We start from the raw sequence: 25,210 nt of genomic DNA on the forward strand, positions 1-25,210 counted from the left end.
ACTCGTGGTGAATAGAAAAAATATTCATTCAAATATAATTCAATTGAATATCGTATAATATATTCATTTCACTAATTGTCTAGGAAAATGTTTTCAAATGCCGGTAAAGCATATGAAACAACAATCATCATGGCTTACATTGTGCCAGGGCCTACTTTGATGCGTTTGATTCGTTGCTGCACAGTCGCTTCGTATAATAATCGAAGACGAATGAAAATCTGCCGTGGATGAATGGGCGATTTGTTCGTTTGACGTTTTCAGCTGCGTCACTGAATATTGATAATGAATGCGGCTGAATATGATCAGTTTTCATTCAACGAATTTGAATATTTTTAACTCGTGGGATGAATGTATCGGTTTCGCATTTTACCGTACTAGATTACAACTTGTCGAAAATAAAAACGTACTAGATTGAAACGCGTGTGGCATACAACTTTGCTGCTCGTTTCTAGAGGTCTCTGCAAGTTGTAGTAAACATTGTATGCGAGGTGTAATGCCACATCAGTTTCGAATCCACGCTGCCTGATTCACGTTGACTGCCGCCAAATTGGGAAACATGTTTTATTGAAGTAACAAAAAGATGCTTAGATTGTTACCAATAACTATAATTCTATTGAGTGCTGCTTTAAAGTTTGTTCTTGTACTCAGGCAAAACGAATAGTGAAACATATAAGAATTTTCCCATGCTGCAAGGAAAAGTAGTATAAATATGTTTTGACAAGTTTATCAAGTTTGTAGTTGATTCTAATAATTTACATACGATCTTAGTGTGTCTAAAAGCGATATTGATGCTAATCAAAATTGGTATTATTTGCCGCAGTTTCTCGACAATTCAATATAATTTTATATTATCAACTGCTTCGCACTACCCTAAAATGCTTGCTTTCTCGAAATGTCTTCGTTATACAAATCTAAACAACCGGATAAAATAAACAATGCTGTGTACGTAGTTTGACCTTCGATTTGACCCAAATAGATTTGTGCACCTATTTAAAAATAAGCAGGATAATGAGGAAGACACGATCATCGAAAATGACCGATCTGTACGTGAGCCATACAAAGGATCTCCGTGCGTTCGAGGTAGACGGAGAGCGAATTCACCATCCTTCACTTTGATCTCAGGGGATAAATGATAATGGGTAGGTAGTAAAAACCGACGACGATGGAGTGCGTCGGTTGAAACGGGACAAAAAATCAACTGTCACCTGCTATTGGGCAGTTCTGCTGTGTCCAAGATTAAAGTTCGGGATTAGTTTCGCTTGTTCATTAGTGCAGTGAGGATGCTGGAAGAAATCATCGTGCAATATGGTTGATAGAACAAGAAACATGCCTGGTGCAAAAATGGTTAGTCTAGGAGCGTGTGTGCTGGCGGTGTTAGTTGGACACAGTTTTGGATACACAATTATTCAGCGTCAAGGTAGGTGATAGTAGATTGATGCAAATGAACGGTGTAATATAGTGCTGAGTTTGATTCAGTTGACATACACAGATGATCCTAATAGATTAAATGAAAGATTAAAACTCAAAAGCCTCAGAAAGACCTTGATTCTTTCAAACATTTTCTGAATTATGATGATGAAAGTAACTATAATCCAAAAAATCAAAAGGTTTGATAGGTTAAACCCGTATTTGAATCAAGAAGTTCAAGCTTCGCTTTTTTTTACTCTCAGGACCAGAGGCGTGGATAGAAGGGGTTGGGGATATTATTACATAGATCAACATGTGCATTCATTCTGTTCACTAGTTTGAAAACTTGGAATCTAAAACTAATAAATAAATTTTAAATTATATGAAGCATATCTTTAAAAATTTCGATAAGAAAAAATGTTAAAAGATTAATGAATATATATTTCTCTTCTGAAGTTTGAAAAAGTTGGCCCTATAAATCTAAAATAGTAAAAACTTTAATATTTGCTGAAAATACTCTTATTTGAAATACAAAATAAAACTTCGCGATTGCAAAATCGAAAACAATTTTTGCTATTACTCTACACCTTCCCAACTTATTCATCTTTACATTGTAATAGTATTAGTGCAGTGTATTAGTTTGTATTTCTTATTATGTGATAAATCTTGTAAAACTTTTAAATTAAATCGATGCCTTAGAATGTGGAGAGCACAAATTCGCGAAACGTTGATTTTACTACCCTAGTAAGAATATAAGTTTTATAGCATGCTACACATGCAATGTAAGTTTTTATGGTTCTAAAATTGTCATAAAACCTTATTTGTTACTGAAGCAAAAACACTGTAAAAGCTGATACTTGTCAAATTATCTGTGGTTAACCTATAAACTAATTGGTTCTTCTAAATTTTGCTAAGAAAAAAATGATCCAACATTCAAAACCATTAACATTAAATGAGAGTAAATCGATTTAATTTCTAAATCATTACATTTCCAAATAATTGTTCTTATTTTACTAATTCCAGTTGCATTCGTTGGGCAGCTTAACAGGTTTAAAAAAGTGGCAAGAATACATTGAATTATTTATATCTATTTTGATAAGTACAAATAATGATTACACGGTGCTACAGTGATCATCAAATGTAACACAAAAGAATTTATGAAAAATGTTGTATGCCCTCAAAATCTTAAAAAGATTTTCCCATACTTTTAGCACTTAAAAAAGTTCTGCGGGGTCATTTTTAATTTTTTAATTTTTTTTTAACAGAAGAATATATAATCTTTCCAACGCACTATGGGGTAACTAGGCCGAAAACCTGGACAAAATTATATTCTGCTGTTCTATATATTATTTTGCAATTATAATTCAAGAGAAGCTTAAATATTTGATCTTGAGCACATTTTTCATAAAAAATCCACCTAACAGTGTGAAATTTGTTTTCTTCTAATATTTCTTCAAAAACTCAATCTAAATGAAACCATTGTGAATGGTGGCTATAGTATCATTCGAAGGACAATTTTCTAACAAATGTAATTTTCTAGATTATATTTGTTCATTGGAGACAATACATAAATTACCTTGTTTTATTGATGATCATTCCGTTGTTATGTTATTTTTCTCAAAGCAAAAAGTAATATTTTGAAAGGAGACGATATTTAACTGATTACTACAGAAACAGCTGCTTTGTATGCATGCATTCAATATTACAGTCACAATAATGCTGTTCGTCATTGTGTATGTATGTTTTGTTCAAAGATTGAGGTGTGGATGTAAATGACCGCCCAAAGAAAATATTTGTGTCGACATAGATGAAAAATTACTAGGAGAATCTCATTCTCTTGGTAAATAGTAAATTCAAGAAAAAAAACTTTCAGTTTATCAACTATGAACAAAAGCAATAAAAAACTTTTTTCGGAAGTGCTACTGTATACTGAAGAAAAATGTGTAACGTTAACATTCCTCGATGACTCTTTGTTCCTCATCTACAAGTTCTACCGCTGGTTTGAAAAGGTGAGGAGGGAGGGAGGTAAGGGTTTGTCATTGAAAATTTATGACTCTTATAAACGGTAAACAATTTACGAAACTGATAAGAAATCTTAGCAGGCGATTCAGTTAAATAAGACTTATAGTTGCTTATAATGTTTGATAAAAAGCACAAAAATTATGTAAAAACTACAATTTTCAAATTGCTCTCAAACCAACGGTCGGACGCGGTCGGATGAGTATCCACTTGCGATGGACTTACAATAGCCGATAGTTTCGAATGCTTTCAACCTTTTATCTTAATTTGACTTAATTTGCTAATTTTTTCAATTGCGAAATAGTACTAAAATCACAAAACAAACAATTACCTTTTTTGTCAAAACAAAATAGTTTGACTTTTTATTTCGATATATCCAGCATTAGAGCAGTTAGAATAGGTCATTAGCAACGTTTCCTAGTATATTAATACTACATTGATTGTATTGTTCAATTTCAGTAGAAAGTGTTTCCTATTGCCTGATTCAGTAGAAAAAAACGTGTTTATTTTTAATAATGTTTGACCGTGTGTCACAAATTTAGACCAAAGTTTTTAGTCATCAAAATATTGAAGAATGTTTAAAAAATATAGTTTGATTAAAAAGTTAGATAAAAATTTTCCCTATTTTGTCCAACTTTTTGTTCTAGCCACCCCATAGTGCAACGGTGTGCTATGTTATGTTATTTTGTAAAAATACTATGCGATTTTGGGACAACAATATAAAAACTACCATAATTTTGTGATTTTTTCAAGAAATTTGTGATGAATTGCTCAATATTCTTTCAAAGAAGCGTCTTTGATGCAATAAAAATTTAAAGGGGAAATTCAATTTCGCATCCAACGACCTATTTATCATAAAAATCAGTTAAAAAATGGCAGAGTTAATATTTTTTTTTTTCAAATTAGAAACGTGTTCGTATGAAGTCTTAAGAGATTAAGAGATTAGTGAGGTATTGTCTCGCACAATTGTATTCAATAATTATATCTTCCGTTATCCGTTTTCCGAAGTTTTTTCTATTTTTTTTTTGTTCATCGAGTCTAAGTTTTAAAAATCTTACTGAATTTCCTAGTTCAGACAATCGTATCAAGAGTTATCATGTCCGCCGTGGCGCTCCTCGACGTGGAAATATTTGGACTCTTGGCACGCTCGCATGTATGGCTCTGCGTGACTGAAACATCCTTTTTTCGTACATACTGAATGTAAAAATAAATCCTTACATTACACAAGAGGTACATTGTTGCCATACTTTCGCAATCGTTAAACAAAATTACTTTCGGGTTGTCTAGTCTAGACTACTCTACACCTACACAGCCAATACATGTAGAGGTCTTGGAAAATTGCAGACGTTCGCCAAAAATTTTTCATGTCAATATTAATGTTTGTGGCACATGCGGCCAGCCCAACTGCGCAACGTTTAAAATGAAGATGATTCAAAATTATACGGCAATCAAATTATTTATTTAATTAGCGAATTATTTTAAACCGTAAATAAGGAAGAAACGTGTACAACCGCACCGACCATTTCAATTCGATGGGGATTTGATAAATCGTTGGAAGTGACTTGGCTACCCAGGTTAATGTCACTTCTTTAGTCCTTTCCTGGGACAGATGTATTTAGCCTTGACTTGCCTTAAACAAAATTACTTTCGGTGTGAGCACTTTACACCCCCTTAATAAATCCACATTAGATTCTCGGAGATGGTTGGGCAGATTTTCACAAACTTAGCCTCAAATGATTATATACATTATGTACATTATCTCGACAGACTGCTATGAAATTACGTACGCATCGGTTAAATGGTTCCGGAAATATAGAATGAATCGTACGGTCATATAACAATCGCCATTAAGCCGGAACTAAAATTTCCGAAACTTGAAATTGCAGAAATCGAATTCGTATTTTTGATGCCAAATTTGTTTAAAATGCATGAAACGTCGCGATTTTATGTTATCCTGAAAAAATAATTTGAGAAAAATCGATTTTTTGGGACTTCTTGAAAAGGTTATGCAATCGGTCGAAATTTCAACTTGACTTAACCGAGGACCGCAAGGCCGATTTGCTTATATTATTCGATTCACTTCGTCGAGATAGCAAAATGTGTGTGTGTATGTACGTATGTTTGTGTGCGCATGCGTGTGACAAATGATGTCGCTCAATTTTCTCAGAGATGGCTGAACCACTTTGCACAGTTTCAAATGAAAGGTACCGTAAACCGGGGTGACTTTGATCATCGGGGTGACTTTGATCACTCGAAACTTTTTTCGTAGATCGCTTATTAAACCAGAATAGTCTACCGAATCATTTTAATTTGAAATTATTTTTACTCTAAACTTATAAAATACTGTTTTGTTATACTTTTTGAGTATATTGTTCGGTTTTTGGGTACAAAAACTACAAAAAACCGAAATTTGACTTTACCACATTTTTACAAAACATAAAACATATATAAAACAAATAAATCTCAGATTTGAGCAAGAGGAATAAATTACAAGCGAGTTTTTATTTTTATTTATATTGGGATGTGACAAATTTAGTTTTAAGCGTTTGTTTATTTTAAATACATTTTTTTGTGAAACTAGTTCGCAATTATTTCAAATTATTTTAAGCTAAAATTCGCAACATTTTTTTATTATTCAATATTCCAACGTGTTAAAATGGATGAAACTTTTTGTACATTGATAAAGCACTGAAACAAAACAATTTTAGCAGTTTTGAAGGTTTTCAGAATCTTTTATTTATTTTAATTGGACACAAATTATACGATTATAAATTTTAGTTACTCTAATTTTGCAGTACATTGAAATACTTTGTATAATACCAATTAACATCTATTTAACAATGAGTATCTTTCCAGAATTAGCTTAAACAAATATTTGAATGAAGAACATTGACATCAATAACTTAGTGTGGGTGAAAATGCAGGTTATCAAAGTCACCCCGGAATACGAAAACGGACATCAACTTGAAATCATTTTTGGAAAAATAGCTGTAAGCGGACAATGTTAGGTAAAACCATCCAATCTTGTTCTCCATACATCAGTACATGGTTTAAAAATATTAAACTTGAAATAAATGTGCTGCGTCTAAAAATATGTAATGATCACTTCGAAAAGTGATCATTGTCACCCCGGTTTACGGTATACCGCTCCCATAAGCTGCTATTGATTTTTAGTTGATCCGACTTCCGGTTCCAGAGTTACGGGTTGATAAGTACGGTCACACAGCAAATCCCCATATAAACTGGTAACACCATGGTGATGTAAATGGTGAATGATGTAAAACATATATAAATGGAATCAACATTACTTGGATTAGCGGGCTTAGATCACTAAGTAGTTTTGACCATATTGGCCTGCGGGGAACTGGACAAGTTCCTAAGTTATTGTCCTATTTTCCACCGATCTCTTTACCGATTTTGCAAACTGGCCTAGACCACTGATGGTGAATTAAAGATTCTTGGAATATATTGTCCACTATCGATGATTCCTGGGGTCCGGGCATATTCCAGAACTAAAGCCACTTCGGTGATGACTGAATCAATTACACTAGTTTACAAAATAAAAATCTGAACTTTAATATTCGAACACCATTTCTGATGTAAAATTTCGTGCTGAATCCGAAAATGAGGTCCAAAAAATTTACAGTAGAACAGTTTTCGAGTTACAATAAAAAAATAAATTTCGCCTTTAAAATTAAAAATGCGTTCAGTAAAATCCAAATACCTTCGGTTGTAGTGCATCGATATGAAATATTATAATGTTGAATTAAAGATAATTTAATGCACTGATCGTTAGAACATTTTGTTCTAGTGCGACTACTGGTTCTGGCGTTATTTACGAATTTATTGAATTTTTTTTATTGATTTTTCATCATGTTTTTTAAGAAAAATGAGCGGTTGGTCAATTCTGACAGAGAGTCCCTCATATATTATGAAACAAAGCCTGGAAAAAATTGGAATCGAGACGGTTCAATGAGTTGACCCAGAGAAACTCAAAAATCTCCATTCTACAAAAATTGAATAACTTTCACAATTTCCATCCGATTGACACTAATAAGTGCTTATTTTCATTGGTTATTAGTAGACTTTAATTTCCCATAGAAATATATTTTTTAGGATTGCATTATCTTGCCCAAAATATTGACCAAACACTCATTTTTCCTCAAAAAATGATGAAAAATCAAGAAAAAGCTCAATAGATTCGTAAATAACGCCAGAACTAGTAGCCGCGCTAAAACAAAATGTTCTAACGATCGAAAGTGCATTACCTTCAATTCAACATAATAATATTTCATGTCGATGCACTACAACCGGAGATATTTGGATTTTACTGAAGGCATTTTTAATTGAAATTCATTTTTTTACTGTTACACGAAAAATGTTCTACTGTGAATTTTTTGTACTTCATTTTCGGATTCAGCACACGTTTTTACATTGAAAGTGGCCACTAGCTTATTTAGTTCAGAAATGCTGTAAACTAGTGTTATCACTAACCTAGTCTCAAATGGAGGGTATAATATGAAGTTGGGTGTTGTACTCCCCATCCAGTCCTCTCCCTCCTTCCTCTCACACCCCTCAACTCTTTCATCCCTCCCTCTCAGACCAACCTCACTCCCGCAATCGCTTCATCTACCTATATAGCAAAATACGTTAGGTTGTTCTCGACATATCCTCCCCTCCGACTAATTATCCCCCACTTCCTTACCACCCCGTATTACAAAATATGTTAACATGAAGACAACATTGAGCTCACACTAATTAAGCTAATTAAATATTATATTTTTGTTTGTTTGAAGTGTGTCAGTGTCGATATGTTGCTCATCAGGCTCGTGGCATAATAATGTAATAGACATAAATCATAGCTATGATAAATGAGAAAGGCACAATTGCACCACAAGGTGAATTAAAACAGGTTTTTTCGTTAAAAATATTAAAATTGCTCTACATTGTTATTAGGAAGCGTCTTTGTTTAAATTGAACTTAAATTTTAAATTTAGGTAGAACATTTAACTCCGCATCCAACCTATTAATGATCAATATGGTGTGAAAAATTCAAAAGTATGTTTGTGAACTTTGAGCTTGAAATTGGAAAAAATAACGGAAGATGTAATTATAGCATCTAATAATGCGAGACAATACCAATAACTCACCTTAGGTGCTCATGCGAGCAAGTTTCTAATTTGGAAAAAATAATACCTCTGTGTGAATGTGTCTTAATAGCGTTCAATGTTCATTTGAGCTGAACTCATTTGATATATTTATATTTTTTTTCTTTTATTTGACACGGCTCAAAGCGCTAACATAACTGAGCCGTGTTTTTTTTTATTTTTACAATATATAAAAAAAGTTAATTTTCACTTTTTTTCGATTCTCAAAGCCTTTCATATTGTGACAAATTTCAAAATATGTTCAGATGCCAAACTTCACATCATTTGGACAATTTTAAACCCCAGCCCACTTTGCTTGAAGTTTTTGAAATTGGTAACAAATCAATTTTTCTTTTGTTCCCGAGAATTTTCCACGTTCAAAAAGATACATTTTATGAAAACTGATTGAAGAATAATGGAGATATATGCAGGACAAAATTATAAAATTTAATATGAATGACAAAAGGCCCTATAACCCAAACTTCTCGCATTCGGAAAACAGGTCGCAAAGGTTCCGTTCGATTTCTGAGATTTTTTCACATTAGATGATCGGTGCAAAATATGTATGATTTGCATCACAAGGCAGAAAAATTATTGAAATTAGGAGATATTAGGGACAAAAAAACGCAGTACCCAACTTTCCCATATTTTGCGTTGTCATCCGCAACTTGAGGGTCATTCAGTTCGCTTTCTCTAGCGTTTTCGTTCACGTCCAGGTCGCCATCCGTACTACATTCATGTTGCTCACGGTCTGATGTTCTTATTTGTTTTTCATGCTTACGTTGTAGATTAGTCTTCATCGGCGTCTGATTCTTCTATGGTTGTTGGTTTAGAAGCATTTGATGTAATCGTTGTAATCGATGTTCGTAACAGTAGTTGGTTTAGTGGTACAGAGACCGATCGTTATTGAGTTAGTGTTTGTTAATGCGCGATCCGCAGTCATTGGTTCAACAACCGGTTGTGGTTTAGCATACGACGACTGTGTACCGGTCTTAGCCGTGACAGATGGACTTGCTTTAGCAGCCTCCGAGCAAGGTTTCCGTGGTGTAGCGGTTGACCACAGAACTGGCACGTAGGAATCTGCCCTGGGTACGTGACCAATGTTCGCTGATTAAATGTAACACCTTGTGACTTGCGTTGAATGGTCAGATAGGAGGGGATAGGTTTTATCTGTAGTATACTCATTAAACGAACTCCGTTGGGAAGAAGTTCATACATGTATCTTCCGTAACAGTTTCTATTTCACCGTATTTTGACATGCGTTATTGGATAGCAGCGGGATTAGTACGCGGGGCTAGGTCATGTAGCTTAATTTTAATAGAGTCATTGTCTATGTATGTTGGGATGCTGCATAAAATTTTATTATAATCGATAATGTGTCTCAAGTCGTTGTGCTTGGTAAATATTTTTGAACATAATCAAGACCTCATAATGTGGATGGTGGAATTACACTATGATGAGATAAAAGACCGAACTGATTTATATTAATCATTCTACCAATGTCATATTTTTTTTGCATTTTGTGCGATACTTTTTTAATTTTATTTGATGTATTGATTTTCTATAATTTAATCAGTTTATCCATGGTTTTATTTGTGCTTTACTGTGTTCATCTCACTAATGAAAGAGCCAACAATGACATGTGTAAGAAATGTATCATCTAACTGTTATGTGGATTAACTTGTTTTTTGCCTACGAAATGTCCTGTATATCTGCAATGTGTAGCGTTGAATTGCATTGTTCGAGCAACGCCGATGTCCTAGCGGAATATAAACATTGCATACACACAGGATATTCTGAACGTAAAAAAAGTTGTCTTGGGAAAATTGTTTTCATGTCGTAATATTAACCGATTTTTAATCTGATGGCATCTAAACACGTCCACAAACTAGGGGTTAAACACAAGTGTTATATAGGATCTATTCGATAACAATGAAGATATAGTAACTTGAAGTCAGCTTCCGGCTAGAAATTTGGGACTTGGAGTGTTAAAATGGTCCATATTGCCCCCACTACAATCTGTTAATTTTACCCTCCAAGAAATTTTATTTTTAAATTGACGTGCCGATTGAGCGATTTTGTCATGATGTGAGTTTTTTTTTTCAATATGCATAGGAAAGAAATTTTTCTCAAATTTACATCTTAATTATGTACTTACATACTTCATAAACCTTGAAATCGACACCAAACAACCTACGACCACTGATTTCCATTTTTCTTTCCAGCCAACAACTATGAAAATCACCATCAAGAAAACCCCCTTCCATCCAACGACTCACCTAGTGTTCGAGCATTCAATTGGCCAGAGCTACGCCCTCATCATTCCAGCGACGAGTCTAGTCAGTTACTCAACCTTTTCTACCTCACCCAAGTGATCGCCGCCTATCGAAACCCATCGAATCCTGACTCCAAATTGGATCAGTTCATCCGTCAGTTACTGGATCAAGATTTTCTAAATTATCTCCACGAACTACTACGTGATATCGATGGATTCGAAGAGCTGGCGGGTGTGGGCCACGGACAACGAACAGAAGCGGATTCGCTGCGCAAGGAATATTTTGTAAATGATCAGCGGCAATTGATCCCGGCGATTCACGGAACGCTGAGTGCGATCCACTTGGGAAACTGGGTAGATGAAGATTTTCGTGCCTGGTTGAACAACCTGCGGGACGAAGCCAGCAGGTTAACCGTGGATGTGGTTCATGAAGAACATGATTTGATTCGGGCAGTGGAGGGCAAAGTAGTGAATGTGGAGAAACCCTGGACGATTGCTGGCGTACTGGACGCAATTTTCGGGAAGCAGGGCGATGTGCCGTTTGATGAAAAGTATGACGTCATAACTGAGGATGGTAACGAACACTTGGATTCCGGCGAAGAGTTGTGGGTTGTTATTGATGACTCGAGCAATGAGGAGTCTGATCTTACATGGTCACATGGAAAAGGAGAGCGACCGATGCTTCCGAGTGAGTCTGTTGATTCTGAGGAGAATTCATCAGGTATCTATACGGACTCTAGAGAGGCTGTTGTCAATTATGCCCTTCCAGTGGAGTCACCGCCAAAGGTGTCCACTGTTACCGAGAAGCTTAGCCATAACTATTACACCGTAGTTCAAGAGACCACCAATGTTTTATCACCTTTGGTAATTGATGTTCCAAATGTTAATAAACAATATACAACAGCAAATGAGTTAACGGGGTCCGTTCATGTTGAACCAGTAGTCAATGTAGCTGATTTAAATCATTCAAATGAGCAGAGGGTTAGTGAAAGTGAGGAATCGTTCAATTTCGAATTCACAGAAGATGGGCAGCAGGCTCCAGAGATCGGCACACCAAATGTCAGCTCCAACGAAGATAAAACACATACTATTGATAAAATTGTTGCCACTTGGAATGATCGTTACACATACAATTCTACAGACTATCCTATGTTCGTTAAGAAACCGGTAAAATCTGACGGCCTCAAACAGCACGCAGAATCAACTGTACCGGAAGTAACTGAAGGAACATGGTATCAAAATATTGCCCACCGGCCGGTGGAAAATGTTATAAATGAGGATGAACATAGGAAGCTTATTCCTCCGGAAAAGGACGATTCTGATGCACTGCCGGTGAAAACAACGGAATCGGAAGACTTGAAGAGCATGAAATCAATTTACGAAAACTCATTGGCCAATGCTGCCGAGCAGCATCAATTTTGGAGCAAACATGGTATCCAACAGTCGACAACTGAGGTATCGAAACATGTTGAAGAATCAGTGGGTGCTTCCCATACCAATAGCCCAATTAGCACGATAGAAATAGGGAACAAGCATGGGTTTTCGGACTTCACTGAATCAGAAGATACGTTGGGCAATATAGTATTGGATCTAACGCACGTCATCAACCAACCAGACACAATGTTTGAGTCGCTTCAGTTTCCTCACCCAATCGTTGATTTGACTGCTCCACATGAAAATAGTCACGAATTTGAAGGTACTAATAACATAGCCCAGCAACTCCCCGAACAACTACCACTGCCAGAAGAAGAGGAAGATGGTGGCAAGTCAAAAGATCCACCCCCTTACGAATTCATGAGCGAACATTTATACACGGGCACTATGGGACATGGTGGAAACGCTTTTCCAGATCACTACAACCAACCGAATGTGGTATTCGAGTCGGATAAGCTGCCTAAACCGATCGATGTCAGTCAGCCGGCTGATTTGATTGAACCGCCCGAGGATGGGTTCGGCACTAGTAGCACTAACAACGTCTTGCCGCTGCCATTAGAGAAGGATATGGTCTTTAGCCCAACAGTACATCAGAAAACCGAATTGGCAGCTGATTTAGTGGTACCTGCTACAGATGGTACCGGTCTGGAGATGTCAGAAATAATTACAGGGAATAAACCAAAGTTGATTGCCGAGAGTAGTCTGGCTGCAGGCTCTGAAAATAACAAAGAAATCCATCATAAATTATCGGTGCCAACTCATGAACATGAAGTGCAACCATTAATTGGGAACATAGAACAGCAAGTCGAGAATTCGATCACAGATATTCACCAGCATTCGGTTACTGAAGGTGATGCAGATTCTGTACCACTCTGGATGCATAATTCTTCAGTAGAAGACGATGCGACAGATTCGGAACACGACAATGAAGGTGAGTGATGAAACATTACTAAACTTACAAAGGTGATAGTGTAACTTCGATCTTTCGGCTTGGAGTGACTGGTTGCGGATGACACTTTGGCAAGCCATACCTGGGCTGGCGGAATACGTGGGTAATGTGGGTAGTACTACCTACTCGAAAATTACCGGTGGAGGGCGGAAGGGGGGGGGAGGGATATTATTCACTCGAAAGTTTGGTACAAACCAAAATCTGAGATTAACCATGTATGTGTCTCGCAGACAATGCGTGCATCTGAAATTCTCCATGTACAACAATTTTATATTTTTATTCAGATGAAAATTTCTTTGCTTTACAATTTAAATTTCTTGAAAATGTGGGATAATAATCAGGATTTGTAAAAAAAATTGACATAATGTTTTCTATTAATACTAAGAGAAATACATTTTGACACATTTCCATCCTAAAACAAGTAATGCAGATCAATTTACAAGAACTAAAACAATGTTTATGTAATTTTATGCAGATTAATCATAAATATTTTTAAAAACTTGAAATACAGTTTGTATACAAGAACAATTATTTAGTTATAAATTAAAACAAGGAGAACCACTATTAGGCTTTTTATAAGGAAGGCAAAAGACATGCATCAGAGGGATTGATTCCAATATCAGAGTAGAAGAAACCGTATCAGAGAAAGTGAAGAGAGATAAAGAGAGAGCGGAAAACAATGACAGGGAAAAAATTAAAGGGTTTTGTCCAGGACACGACCACGGTGATATTGAAAATGTAGTGTGCAATATAATTCGCGGCGTTGGTGGTAAAACATGATAATGAGTTATGTTCTATCAGCGACCATGCAATAGACTTGGGTGGAAACCCAACTCCTACCAGCGGAAGGCAATGGATTCTTCACATTTCCTTTCGATCATGGCCATATGAGCCTGCTTAGCCCTAGTTTTCTGTGTTATTTCATGGACTTGTTGACTTTTCTCGGTGAAAAATTCATTTTCACCGAGAAAAGTCAACAAGTCCATGAAATAAACATGTTGCGGTGACCATAAAATCTTATTTTCTGTGTCATGTTTATAACTGATTCGCTCTAGAATACCTATCATTCAATTTCATTGCTTTCGTTTCGATATGGGTCGAGCTAACTAGGGCTCAACATTTTCGATATGCACAAATTTTAATCTTTTATGCGGAACCAGTACCTAAATAAATCGAAATAAGCGAGTGTGAACCGACATTCAAGGTGTTCCATGAAGCTCAAAACAATCGGTTTTTCAAATTTGAGAACCGTCGAGTTTTTTTTTGTCAGTTTATAAACTCTAGTGTCGCAAAAAGCAACGCGGTACTAGATTCATCGCAAAGGCATGCTCTCAACTAGCACTGAGTGCCGTAACTCTCAAGCTTGGTGTGCAAAGCAGTACACAGCGCACAGCATAATTTAAATATATCTGTCGGCTACTACTATCGTCTCCGCTCCGACGTTCGACCAGAGAATGAGCGCGCCCGAGAAATGCTGAAAGTAATATATCCGAGGATGATGCCATCGGCTAAATCAATACAGCCAATCAGAGCCATGGAAAGCAGACATCACGAGCGCTTGACCGCTGGATGTCTAGACCTGTCGTTGTCCCCTCCTCCAGCAGTAGCACGTCGCTGTTGTGCTATCTTATGACAAGCGCCATTTAGCACTTTTCGAGAAAAACGATTTTTAAAGTTTGAGATTGAATATCTTAAAATTTATAAATGCTAGAAGTTTTTCGGAGAAGACATTCGATACTTCTATCTTTTCTGAAGTAATCTCTCGATTTGTGTGAAGATCGGTTGACTACACTTACAGTTTTTGCTTAAAATGTAAACCTAAGTCGCTCGCATACGTGTCATAAGTGTGTATTCATGATAAAATATGTATGACGTGTCACAAATGTGCACAGAAGATTTCATATAAAAATGAATTATAACTGATTCGTAAAACTATGCGTTATAGATCACTATGTCCAATATTATACTTTTCCATGCGATAGCAGCAATATCAGGTTGCAAAATGACAGTACTGGAACACAAAGTTTTCCCAATTTTCCTCCTTTATTCAGGAAAAACAATAAACAAAAGTTGGTTTCATTGACAATATAGAGACAATGTCTATCAAACAATGTTATTGTTGACAGGTGACTAGACGAAACAAATATTCTTCTTGCATAATCCATCAGTACATTTCGGTATACTTTCCAAAACAAGTGGAAATCTCAAAAGGAAATTCGTTCAATAATCTTGAATATATAAGCCAACCATTCCCAGAAAAAAACTATGGTGGGAAAAGTTTTGCTCCCGAGACAAGAACCTAGCTAATGCTTATGGTTGATCTGCATAGGAATTACCTATGTCATCAGAGACATCTGTTGGCTTGCTATAAGCTTTTCGGCTTATAGCAAGCCAACAAACTAAGAATGTTGTCTCTTTTTTCTTTGTCATAAGATAGCACAACTCAATCACTCGAGAAATTGGCGCTTGTCATAATCGTGTTTCGCTATATCTCAGTAACCCAGCAGAATTTCAAAATTCTGAAAACGCAACTTTATGGAGATTTTAAAATTTAGTAACATGGCATATCTAACTCAGTTCACCCCAAAATGGCGTTTGTCATAAGATAGCACAACAGCGACGAGCAGTGATCAAATGCAGCACTCATCGTAGCGCATTGTCAACATGCCTGAGTGTTCTTTACGGCCCGACGTTCGACGGGAAAATGAACTCGCTCGAGGAATGCCATTCTTTGAATAGTCGAGGATGACGTCATTCATAGAAGCGTAGTGCGCTGTGTGCTCAAATCTGTCGTACGAGATGCATAGACACGATGTTACTTGTCTGGCAAAAGAGCAACAACTGATTCAAACAGGCACGCGGAACATTTATTCATGACTTTTCGTGTTCGTTTGAGTCACCAAGGTGCTCCCTATAGACGGCTCTGCCGGAGATAGATTGACTGATGTATGGGAGTTTCCACGTTTTCCGAGATCTATTCATTTTTTCTTGTTTTTCAATAATGTACTATTGAAATGCAAAAACAATATAGTAATAAAACATAATTTCAGTTAATTCTGAATTGTTTGGTGATAACCAGTTGGAAATACGTTCATAAAATCCCCCACACCTCCTTGTCCTTTCCTTCCGCTCAGGAAATGATGAAAACACACGGCAAGGCACAAATTCAATTCTAGACAACTTGGAATTGTTCGGTGGTTATTCTAGCGGTTGTAAATAGAAAAATGAAATACGAAATTCGCTTTATCGAAATAATATTTGGCTCATTTAAGGCATTTTTTCAATAAAATCACTTCCAAGAAAATTCATGAAAATATCTCACTCTTAGGGGTATTAATCAGTAAAATTACAATACCAAAAGCAAGGGCATATTGTATGCTTTATATTCTCCGAAGATATTATTGACCTAAAATAGTCCGTTTTGATACTAATAATACATTGAATGTTTTTGGTCTTCTTGCTGGCTATGAAAAATGATAAAACTCTTTCGTCCGCATTTAATGTTAAATAACTCTTTTGATAATAGTCCCATTTCAACAATCTATAGTTCGTTCGAAAGGTATTCGTAGAACCTTTCTAAAAATATATCAATTTCAGTTACGTTGTCAATTTCGGCAGAAAATTTCAAAAAAACTGCAAAAAACGCGATTTTTGCACCTTCAAACATTCATATCTTGGAAACTAAACATTAGAATCAAAAACCATTTAATAGCGTTCTGTCTGGGTGATAGGCCTTTCATTTAAAATTGGTGTGGATAAGATCGGTTCAGACATTGCTGAGAAACACGAATGAGAGTTTGTCCGTTACATACACACACAGACACCGTCCCAAATCGTCGAGCTGAGTCAATTGGTATATAAGACACGACCCTCCGGGCCTCGGAAAAAATCTTGAAAGTTTGAGCGAATTCTATAGATTTCTTTTCTAAGAAATGTAAAAAATGATCAAATATATTATGAATGACAAAAGGCCCTATTACCCCAGATTCTCGTATTCGGACAAAGGTCGCAATGGTTCCGTTCGATTTCTGAGATTAATTTTAACATTAGAAAAACTGCTAAGTATACATAAATTGCAGCACGGAGCACAAAAATAATTAAAAACATGGGATTTTGGGGACAAAGTGACCCAGTACCGCACTTTCCCGTATTTTTCATGGCATGGAAGTATCTCCATTAAAATATTTTATAATAAATAAATTTATAATGAATTAAAAATGAAGTTATTTCCTTTAAAAAGAGGTATGAATTGTTATGTTCTGAGTAGAAAAACTCTAGAAAGAGAACTGCGGAGACTCCATTTTGGATCGATTGGATTCGCGTTTAGCTGTCAAAAAACGAATCCAATCCAACATTGCCTATCCTTATAACATTGGACGTGTTGCCATGCAATGCCGGGGCATACGTTGCCAAAAATGCTGTTTTTCTCTCCGCAGTTCTCTTACTAGAGTTTTTCTAGTTCTGAGTACTACATCAAAAGTTATAGATTTTCTAGCCAAATATTTGAAAAAGCCCTATCTGCAAAACATAAACATTGAGAATATTGCCAAAGAAGGTTTGGTCGGATTCATTATAAACATATTTGGAAAATAAATACTATTTTATTTCGTTTGATTGCGCATATTGCTTCTACTGGTATACCTCACACAAAAAATACTGTTCATGTCTGATAGGGATGAATTATGTAACGCGTTTAGAGGGGTTTTACGAGAAGTTGTGACTTATGGGGTAAGGGGAATAGACTAGATCTTTACGTAACATGTTTTTACTGAACAAAAATTTTTTTTCGAGGAATTTGTTACGTAATAGAAGAGGGGGAGAGAGAAATTCATGACAATTTGTTACATGGGGGGAGGGGGGAGTCAAATTTGGGCAATGTTCGTGTTACGTAATTTATGAATGCACCCATATACACAGAGAGTTAGAAGAATTAAGTGAAAACTAATTTGATGACCACACTGAATCTATTGATTCACACATTATTTTTTGAAATTTGTTTCAGAACATAAAAAAGATCCGCTAGACATAAATATAATTTGAGAACTATTGAAATTCATGTGGCGTACGTTAAAATTATAATAGTTTGCCACATATAAATTTGTTTCATAACAGATGTATGTGCGTGATCAATACAATTTATAGCATATTTTTGTTCATATGCATATCATATATGTGGAATACATTAAATATATGTTTGGATTTTTAGCAGTGCGTTGAATGTCGTAATCAGATTGGCCCTGTATGTATATTATAGAAAATGTGCGCTTAGAGCAGTTGTAGTTTCGATCAATTCATCTAGTAGGTGTTGTGCTGCTGTTATAAGCCTTTTACAATCAGTTATAATACAATAATTCGTTAGAATCCTTTTAAAATTAGTGTATTGCTAGTTAGGCCCTTTCATAATCAGTTTGGTCATAAAAATCAATTAGGCCCTTTTATAATTTGATGTAAAATCGTTATCAAAATTCTTCATAATCAAATGATACGTTATGTGCGTGTTCGGGTAGATATCTTTTAATGGAAAACATGAAAATTCGATTTGTTTGCATTTGGCAGTTAGGCCCTTTTCAAATGTTAAGCGGGTTTTAATATATTTTTTCTTCATATTTTCCCATAGTATCAATTTCAAAACTTTCAAACGAAGTCGGCGTGGTCTAAAATTGTCCAAATGATTTAAAATTTGGCATCTTACTTTTACCACAGATAACAGACGTTTAGGCTAGAACAAAATCTCTTCAAAAACCTGTGTAAACTTTCAAATTGATAAACATTGGAAATCCGTGTTTCACTATTGCAATCTGCGCAACTGTTTGTTTCACGTGTTTGACAGCTGCACTCTAACTGCATTGTATCGATCACTACGCCATATGCAAACGTTTGCCAAACGTGTTTCAGACGTCTGATTTATTCGGAATTTCAGTAGCGGGTATTTACACTCGATTCAAATCGAGCCTAAACGTCTGTTATCTGTGCTTTTACATTTGTCACAACACAAAAGGGGGGGGGGGGACTTTAAGAATGAAAAAAAAATTGCAATTGGGCTCGTTTCTTGAGGCATAATTATGTTCATAAAACTGGGAAAACAATGCCATGATCCCAACTAAACGATTGACGGTAGCGCCGTACATTTATTGGTGTAAATTAGTTTTGCAGATACACAAATGAATGGCTGGTGTCCAAAGGGGCTAACCCACATTTTTTCCGGAGTTTTAAGAAAAAGTAATCAGCATGGACTGTCATTTGAGAAATTTGAAAATATTTTTTGGATTTTTGTGCTATAAGCAGTCAAACTTGACCATGGAGGTAACTCCAGTACTACCTGGTATCCAAAAGGGGCTAACTCCACATTGTGTCTTACGGAAATTCGAGTTTTCTCGTTTATTTTCCGAAGTTTTAATAGAAAAAGTCAATCGATTCGCCATCAGTAAATATTATGTGGTAGCTCACATATCGGTGACCTCGATATAATACTGCTTTTAGTTGGATTGCATTGTACGTTGACGTTTCGGCCCCAACCGTCGTTCCTGAGGGTGAGTGCCGCTTACATACTTACTATGTATGGCTATGTTCTATCTAATATATATTTCTTGCACAAATGTATATTGTTGAGCGTGATTTTTCGAAAATTCTAGTGAAAGTGTCATGTCTCTACATTGAAAGTTGACAGAACAATAAGGGATCAAAAGAAAAACAATTATTATCTTTCTTTATAGAGTTATGGTATCTTCCAAAAAGTTACTCTATGATACCTAGCGCTTTATTTGGTTGAAGCATACTAGGGCGGCGCTGTTATCTACTTTTTCATAAAGCTAGATAGAAGTTTGATGTCTTCGAGAAAGTTGTAGGTCCTATTATTTTTAACATATCTTCTGAAGATGCAACTTTGTAGGTCCTGTATGTTTCGAGATAGAGAAGGTTTTAGTTAAAACATTTACTTACAGATTATGTTTTCAAAAATGCGCCATATTTCAAATCTTGTAGGACCTACAAAGTTATCTTCAGAAGATATATTCATAATTACCTGACATACAACTTTGTCGTAGACACCATCTTTCTATCTCGTTCCATTAAAAAGTTGATAACAGCGCCGCCCTAGCAACTGAATTCCCGACTAATATGAAATGATTAAATAAAGCGCTAGATATCACTCAACAACTTTGCCAAAGACACCATAACTCTAAAATGAAAGATAAAAAAAGTACGTGCGAATTTTGGGTTAGCCCCTTTTAGACGCTAGGTACACCCGGGGTTACCCCCTCGAATTACAAAAATGCTCGTGAATTGAAAGGTAGTTCATGTAATGATCCTATTTTTTCTAGACAACGTGGGTCAATGAACTTCTAATAAAATTGTGTATTTACAATGTTAATTTGGGAATGCGGAAGCTTTTTCCATTTCCTGTGAAAAATGCAAAATGGGAGTTAGCCATGTAGTCTATACATAAACTATAGTTTTTCGCATATGTTTTAATATACATAGTTGCTTTCTTGATAAATCTCTACGGATTATTTTGCAGATATATTAAAATCATACCAATCATATTTACAATTTCAGCACCTGGCGTACTAATGGCACCGAGTGAAGCAGAGATCCACAAACCGCATTCTGAGCCGGCTAAATCACCATCTTACGAGGAAAACTACACATCGGACATAGGTAAACACTTCTCAATCATAAAAACCAAATCATCTTATTATCTTACTGCTTCCGTACGTTACTTTCAGTTGATGCTAATCCAGATGAACTACTGCACATCAAGCACGATATGAGCATCGTGTTGGCACTAATAGATCAACAAACCGAGTTCCGGCTGCGAAATCGCATTTCCTCTCAAGACTTGGACGACTATGTTGAGCAGTTGAGTCACACAGACCTGCTGCGATTGATAGATGGTGGACGAGTTAACCGAACTGCAGTCCTGGAATCGCTGCAAAAGTTAGTGTCGAGAAAACATTTCGCCGATGGTTACCGGATCGTACAGGTTCTGGAACTGCTGAAACAAGGTGAGATGCCCGGACCAAATGACGGTTACTTTGATAGGCAATATGGTGGTAAAGGACGGAGTGCTCAAGAAGTTATAGACGAGTTGGACCAGGCAGAACAATTTGCTCAGATAGTTACCGATCAGGATGAGGTTGCGGATGCGGTAGGGCTTGTCGATGAATTGGAGGAATCTATTGCACAGGATGCAGAATTTCGTACGATTGAGTCGGAGTCCACACAGATGGAGGTGACACATGCTCCAGATTTAGATGATGAGAAGCCAGAAGGCCGGATACTGATCGAGAATAATTTAGAGCAAAGTAAAGTGCCTTCGAATGGCACTGTGAACAATCCAGAGACTGAAACGAATGGATCTATATTTGCAATTAACACAACGTCAACGACAGATTCTCCTCTATCGGAGGCCACATTGGACTATGGCAGCAAACCATCATTCCGTGCGCAAATTCGAGATGATTGGAACAAGGAGGAGGATGCCCTGCAATTATTAACTACTCTAGTTGAGTCCGAGATCGCGGAAGAAATGGTCGATGAGTTGGAAGCATCCATTGCACAGGAAACACAATGGCGAAATATCGAATCGAAGTTTCAACAAGAAAATGTGACACTTGTTCCAGATTTCAGTTATGAGAAACCAAAAGGTAGGATACTGATGGAAGATGTGTCAAACGACGATGAGCAAAGTGAAGTACTTCCGGAAGAAAGCACGACTTTTTCGACCAAAGTTGAATCCGCTACTGTGGATAATCTAGAGACTGGAACAGACAATCCCATATCCGAAACAGAGGTGCCTCGGAAGACGCAATTGAACTATAGAACAGAACAACGAAGTTCGAGTGTTGAAGATGAATATTATCGTGAGGAGAATATCCTTCAGTTAGAAGATAATCAAGAGGAGGCTGAAAACGTCGAAAATATGGCCAATGAATTGGAAGAAACCATTGCACAAGATACTGCATTACAGGAAGTTGAGTCCGAGGTCCTACAAGAAAATATAGATTCTAATTTAGATGCTGAACTTCAAGAAGGCCGGATCCTTATCGAAGCTGAATCCAATTCGAATGAAAACTGGAGAAATTACGACCAAATTGAGGTGCTTTCGGAGGAGGTAGCAAAATTTTTGGCCAACAACGCATCCACTACCATAAAAGAACCACTTTCATCGAAGACAAATTTAGAACAAAGAATCTCGGAAGCCTCTACAGACCACAAAAACCTCATAACTGACGATCAGATCGCGAAAGAGATCACCGACCAACCTCCGGACCAGATAATCATCCAGCCATTTCTCGGCGAGCTACCCAATGCAACGAAACCTTTGGCGGTGGGTCGAGTTAGTTCTAAGGAAAATGCAGGCACTGTAACGGAAACCCATGACACCACGCTGCAAGATGGAAACTTAACTGTCTAATTATTTAGTGATTTGTGATACAAAACAATTACTTTTAAGAATTATCGTACAATAAAGACAACTTTTAACGATTCGACTAACCGGAACACTTTTCTCTTCGAACTTTCAGATTCGATCAATCATCAGAGCACAATTTCCGCTCCGGTAAATCTGCAGGATCCGGAGATGATGAGCCTGATTCCACACATTATAGAACAGCTTCGGCTCGGACATGTATCCGAAACAGAAAAGCTCACTCTGGCGGAAATTTTCGGCGATCTTTGGCCTCTGATGGTAGTGGAAGCCATGCAAGGGGATAACCAGGATAGGGTTAATACTCAAATGCGTGAAATTCTCGATAGCCAGAGTAGCTGAGCTCAGCTGAGGGTGCAATGATTTTATGTACACAAACTTTGTAAATAGATAGTTTTATGAGCATATCGCAATTTTCTGCTCTCTTTTGCTTTGTACCTTCCCTTTCTTCTATTGCAATTACCGGCGATAGTGGGTACCTGGGATTGACCTGGAACGAAAGGTATCCAACAGTAAGTTCAGTTATCGCATTGCTTGCAAAGTGTTTGGTTCAAAATGCATTTAAAAATTTGGCTTTTGTTGATTTTGCTGGAATGTTCCTCAATCAGCTCACTACCTTCTTGGTATAATCGTGGTAAGATTTTTGTCACTTGTAAACGATGAATTCCAGCTCGTAACAACTTCGATTACAGAATCGTCATGGGACTACAAAGATCACCTCAAACAGTTGGGTCTCTATCCGAGAGTGTTCCGGTACGGTACCAGAAGCTTTCCAAGCTATTTTGGTCAGCAGCACGAACGTGACTTAACTGCTGTCCCGAAAAACAGATTCAATCTTGATTCCGGTTTCGAAATTGCACCGTTCCAAGACGTTGAACGATCGGATGAGCCCTGGCAACAACCTACGTATGATTGGGATAGCTTCAACCAGTTGCAGTACAATCAAGAATATCAAAGGTTCCGGGAAGATAGAATGAGAAGAATGGAAGAAGAAGCAGCAGAAATCTTGTGGAGATGGTAGAATGTATGAAGCCAAACGATGCTTTGGCACTACAATCAGTTTGCAGAATTTTCGCACTTTGTTTCAACTTCACAGCCAATTCTTATTACGCAAAACAACTGCAAGGCTGGTGCTGGTTTATTGTGATCAAAAATGTTAATAAAATAAAATCTTCTGCAAAATCATGTATGTACATACTCCACTTGAACATTCATTATCAACGTAAATACGCATGTGACTGCTACTTCGCTTAGTTTTTATTTGTCCTGAAGTGTGCTACGATAAAAAATTCATCAAACAAGAATGTTTGTAAAACGGTCCAAATTTTTACTAAAAAGCAAATCATGTTTCTTTAGCAAGTTCAATTCCTACAAAATAAAAAAGATGTTCGCTCAAGCTTCTGGCGAATGCGAATTGCCGAACCTTTCGTTTGACTCCTTCCATCAAGTTTTGCACAGCCTCCTTGGTCCCTTTCCTCGCCGCAGAACGGCAGTTTGCATTGAACTAAACTTTTCTATTGACCGGGGCTTTGGCGATTTGGGAAGATGCATTTACTTGGAAACCATCTGGACGACGTTCGCGGTATACCATAACTGCAAGATGCCGAGTCTGCACAAACCAGAACGGAACAACCCTAGTAACAATTGTGGTTTTATGATAGTTTTGTGGCCACTGATAAAACTTAGATTGCACTTGTAGCGTGCTATAAAACCTCAATTGTTACTTGGGAATTGTGTTGCTTGAGGAAAAGCAACAGATGTTCGTCCAGGGATTTCAACTTCCTGGTTGATTAGGGTGACCATACGTCCTGGTTTCCCAGGGAATGTCCAAATTTTTGCCTGACTGTCCTGGTATGCTGGGAAGTAGAAAAAACGTTTGATTTTTCCTCGTTTTTCGCCTGTAAGCCTAAAATATGTATCTCCATTGAATCTTTGCTTTATTCACTCTGGTCCTATCTGCAGCTACGACCGATCGTAACCAGAACTGCAACGTTAACTCACCCTCCAGCAGGATATGACAAACAAAGCTTACTACACTTGAATCTCCCAATTATAACATCCGATGTCTTCTTTAACCTCTCAACAGTACCTAGCTATTTCTTTTTTCAATTTCCTTTTCATGCATGAAAATTGAAAACAGAAAGAACGAGGCGTTCGTATGTACATAGCATATGAGTGAGCTGTAGTCCATTTGCACAGAGTTTTGGCAACCGAACAAATGCATCGGATTCCAGTTGTGAACCAAACTCTGGCCACTAACCACTACCTTTGGTGCCTCTAGGAAGACACATCGACGTTTTGGAGACTCTTCTTCTGTTTGAGCTAGTGGTATTATTTCGTTTTACTGAAAATGCGCGAACATTTCCATAAAAAGGTAAAAGACAAAACATCAATAACTATCGTGGAATAACTTCACTGAGCGCTCTCTCGAGCTGGGGATTGTTGGCACACCAGGGTCAATGGAAGCAGTACCTAATTCACGATTGAGATGGCTTCACGCCTGGACGCTGAACAGCGACTAACCGGCCGAGTCTAGCATCCTACATAACAGG

General features: G+C 36.9%; 1 protein-coding gene across 2 annotated transcripts; it reads left to right on the top strand.

Moving 5' to 3' along the window:
* The first annotated feature begins 1,252 nt into the window (after nucleotides 1-1,252).
* On the top strand, nucleotides 1,253-23,072 carry LOC131691548 (uncharacterized). 2 transcript variants are annotated; one of them, XM_058978055.1, is made up of 5 exons: nucleotides 1,253-1,417; nucleotides 10,799-13,213; nucleotides 20,786-20,887; nucleotides 20,956-21,234; nucleotides 22,756-23,072. In XM_058978055.1, the coding sequence occupies exons 1-5, from the start codon at nucleotides 1,306-1,308 to the stop codon at nucleotides 22,998-23,000; spliced, it is 3,153 nt and encodes a 1,050-aa protein (XP_058834038.1). In that variant the 5' UTR covers nucleotides 1,253-1,305; the 3' UTR covers nucleotides 23,001-23,072. The 2 variants fall into 2 exon arrangements, with proteins under 2 accessions (XP_058834038.1, XP_058834037.1); XM_058978054.1 differs by lacking the exon at nucleotides 22,756-23,072 and having other exon boundaries at nucleotides 20,956-22,732.
* The last annotated feature ends 2,138 nt before the right edge of the window (nucleotides 23,073-25,210 follow it).

The sequence above is a fragment of the Topomyia yanbarensis genome, chromosome 3 (assembly GCF_030247195.1).
Source record: "Topomyia yanbarensis strain Yona2022 chromosome 3, ASM3024719v1, whole genome shotgun sequence".
NCBI lineage: Eukaryota > Metazoa > Arthropoda > Insecta > Diptera > Culicidae > Topomyia > Topomyia yanbarensis.

Bases quoted from the DNA above. Each gene is read 5' to 3' on its own strand.
- LOC131691548 (XM_058978054.1), top strand. From the start codon at position 1,306: ATGGTTGATAGAACAAGAAACATGCCTGGTGCAAAAATGGTTAGTCTA. The intron at 1,418-10,798 runs GTAGGTGATAGT...TTTTCTTTCCAG, and splicing joins CACAATTATTCAGCGTCAAG to CCAACAACTATGAAAATCAC. The intron at 20,888-20,955 runs GTAAACACTTCT...CGTTACTTTCAG, and splicing joins AAACTACACATCGGACATAG to TTGATGCTAATCCAGATGAA.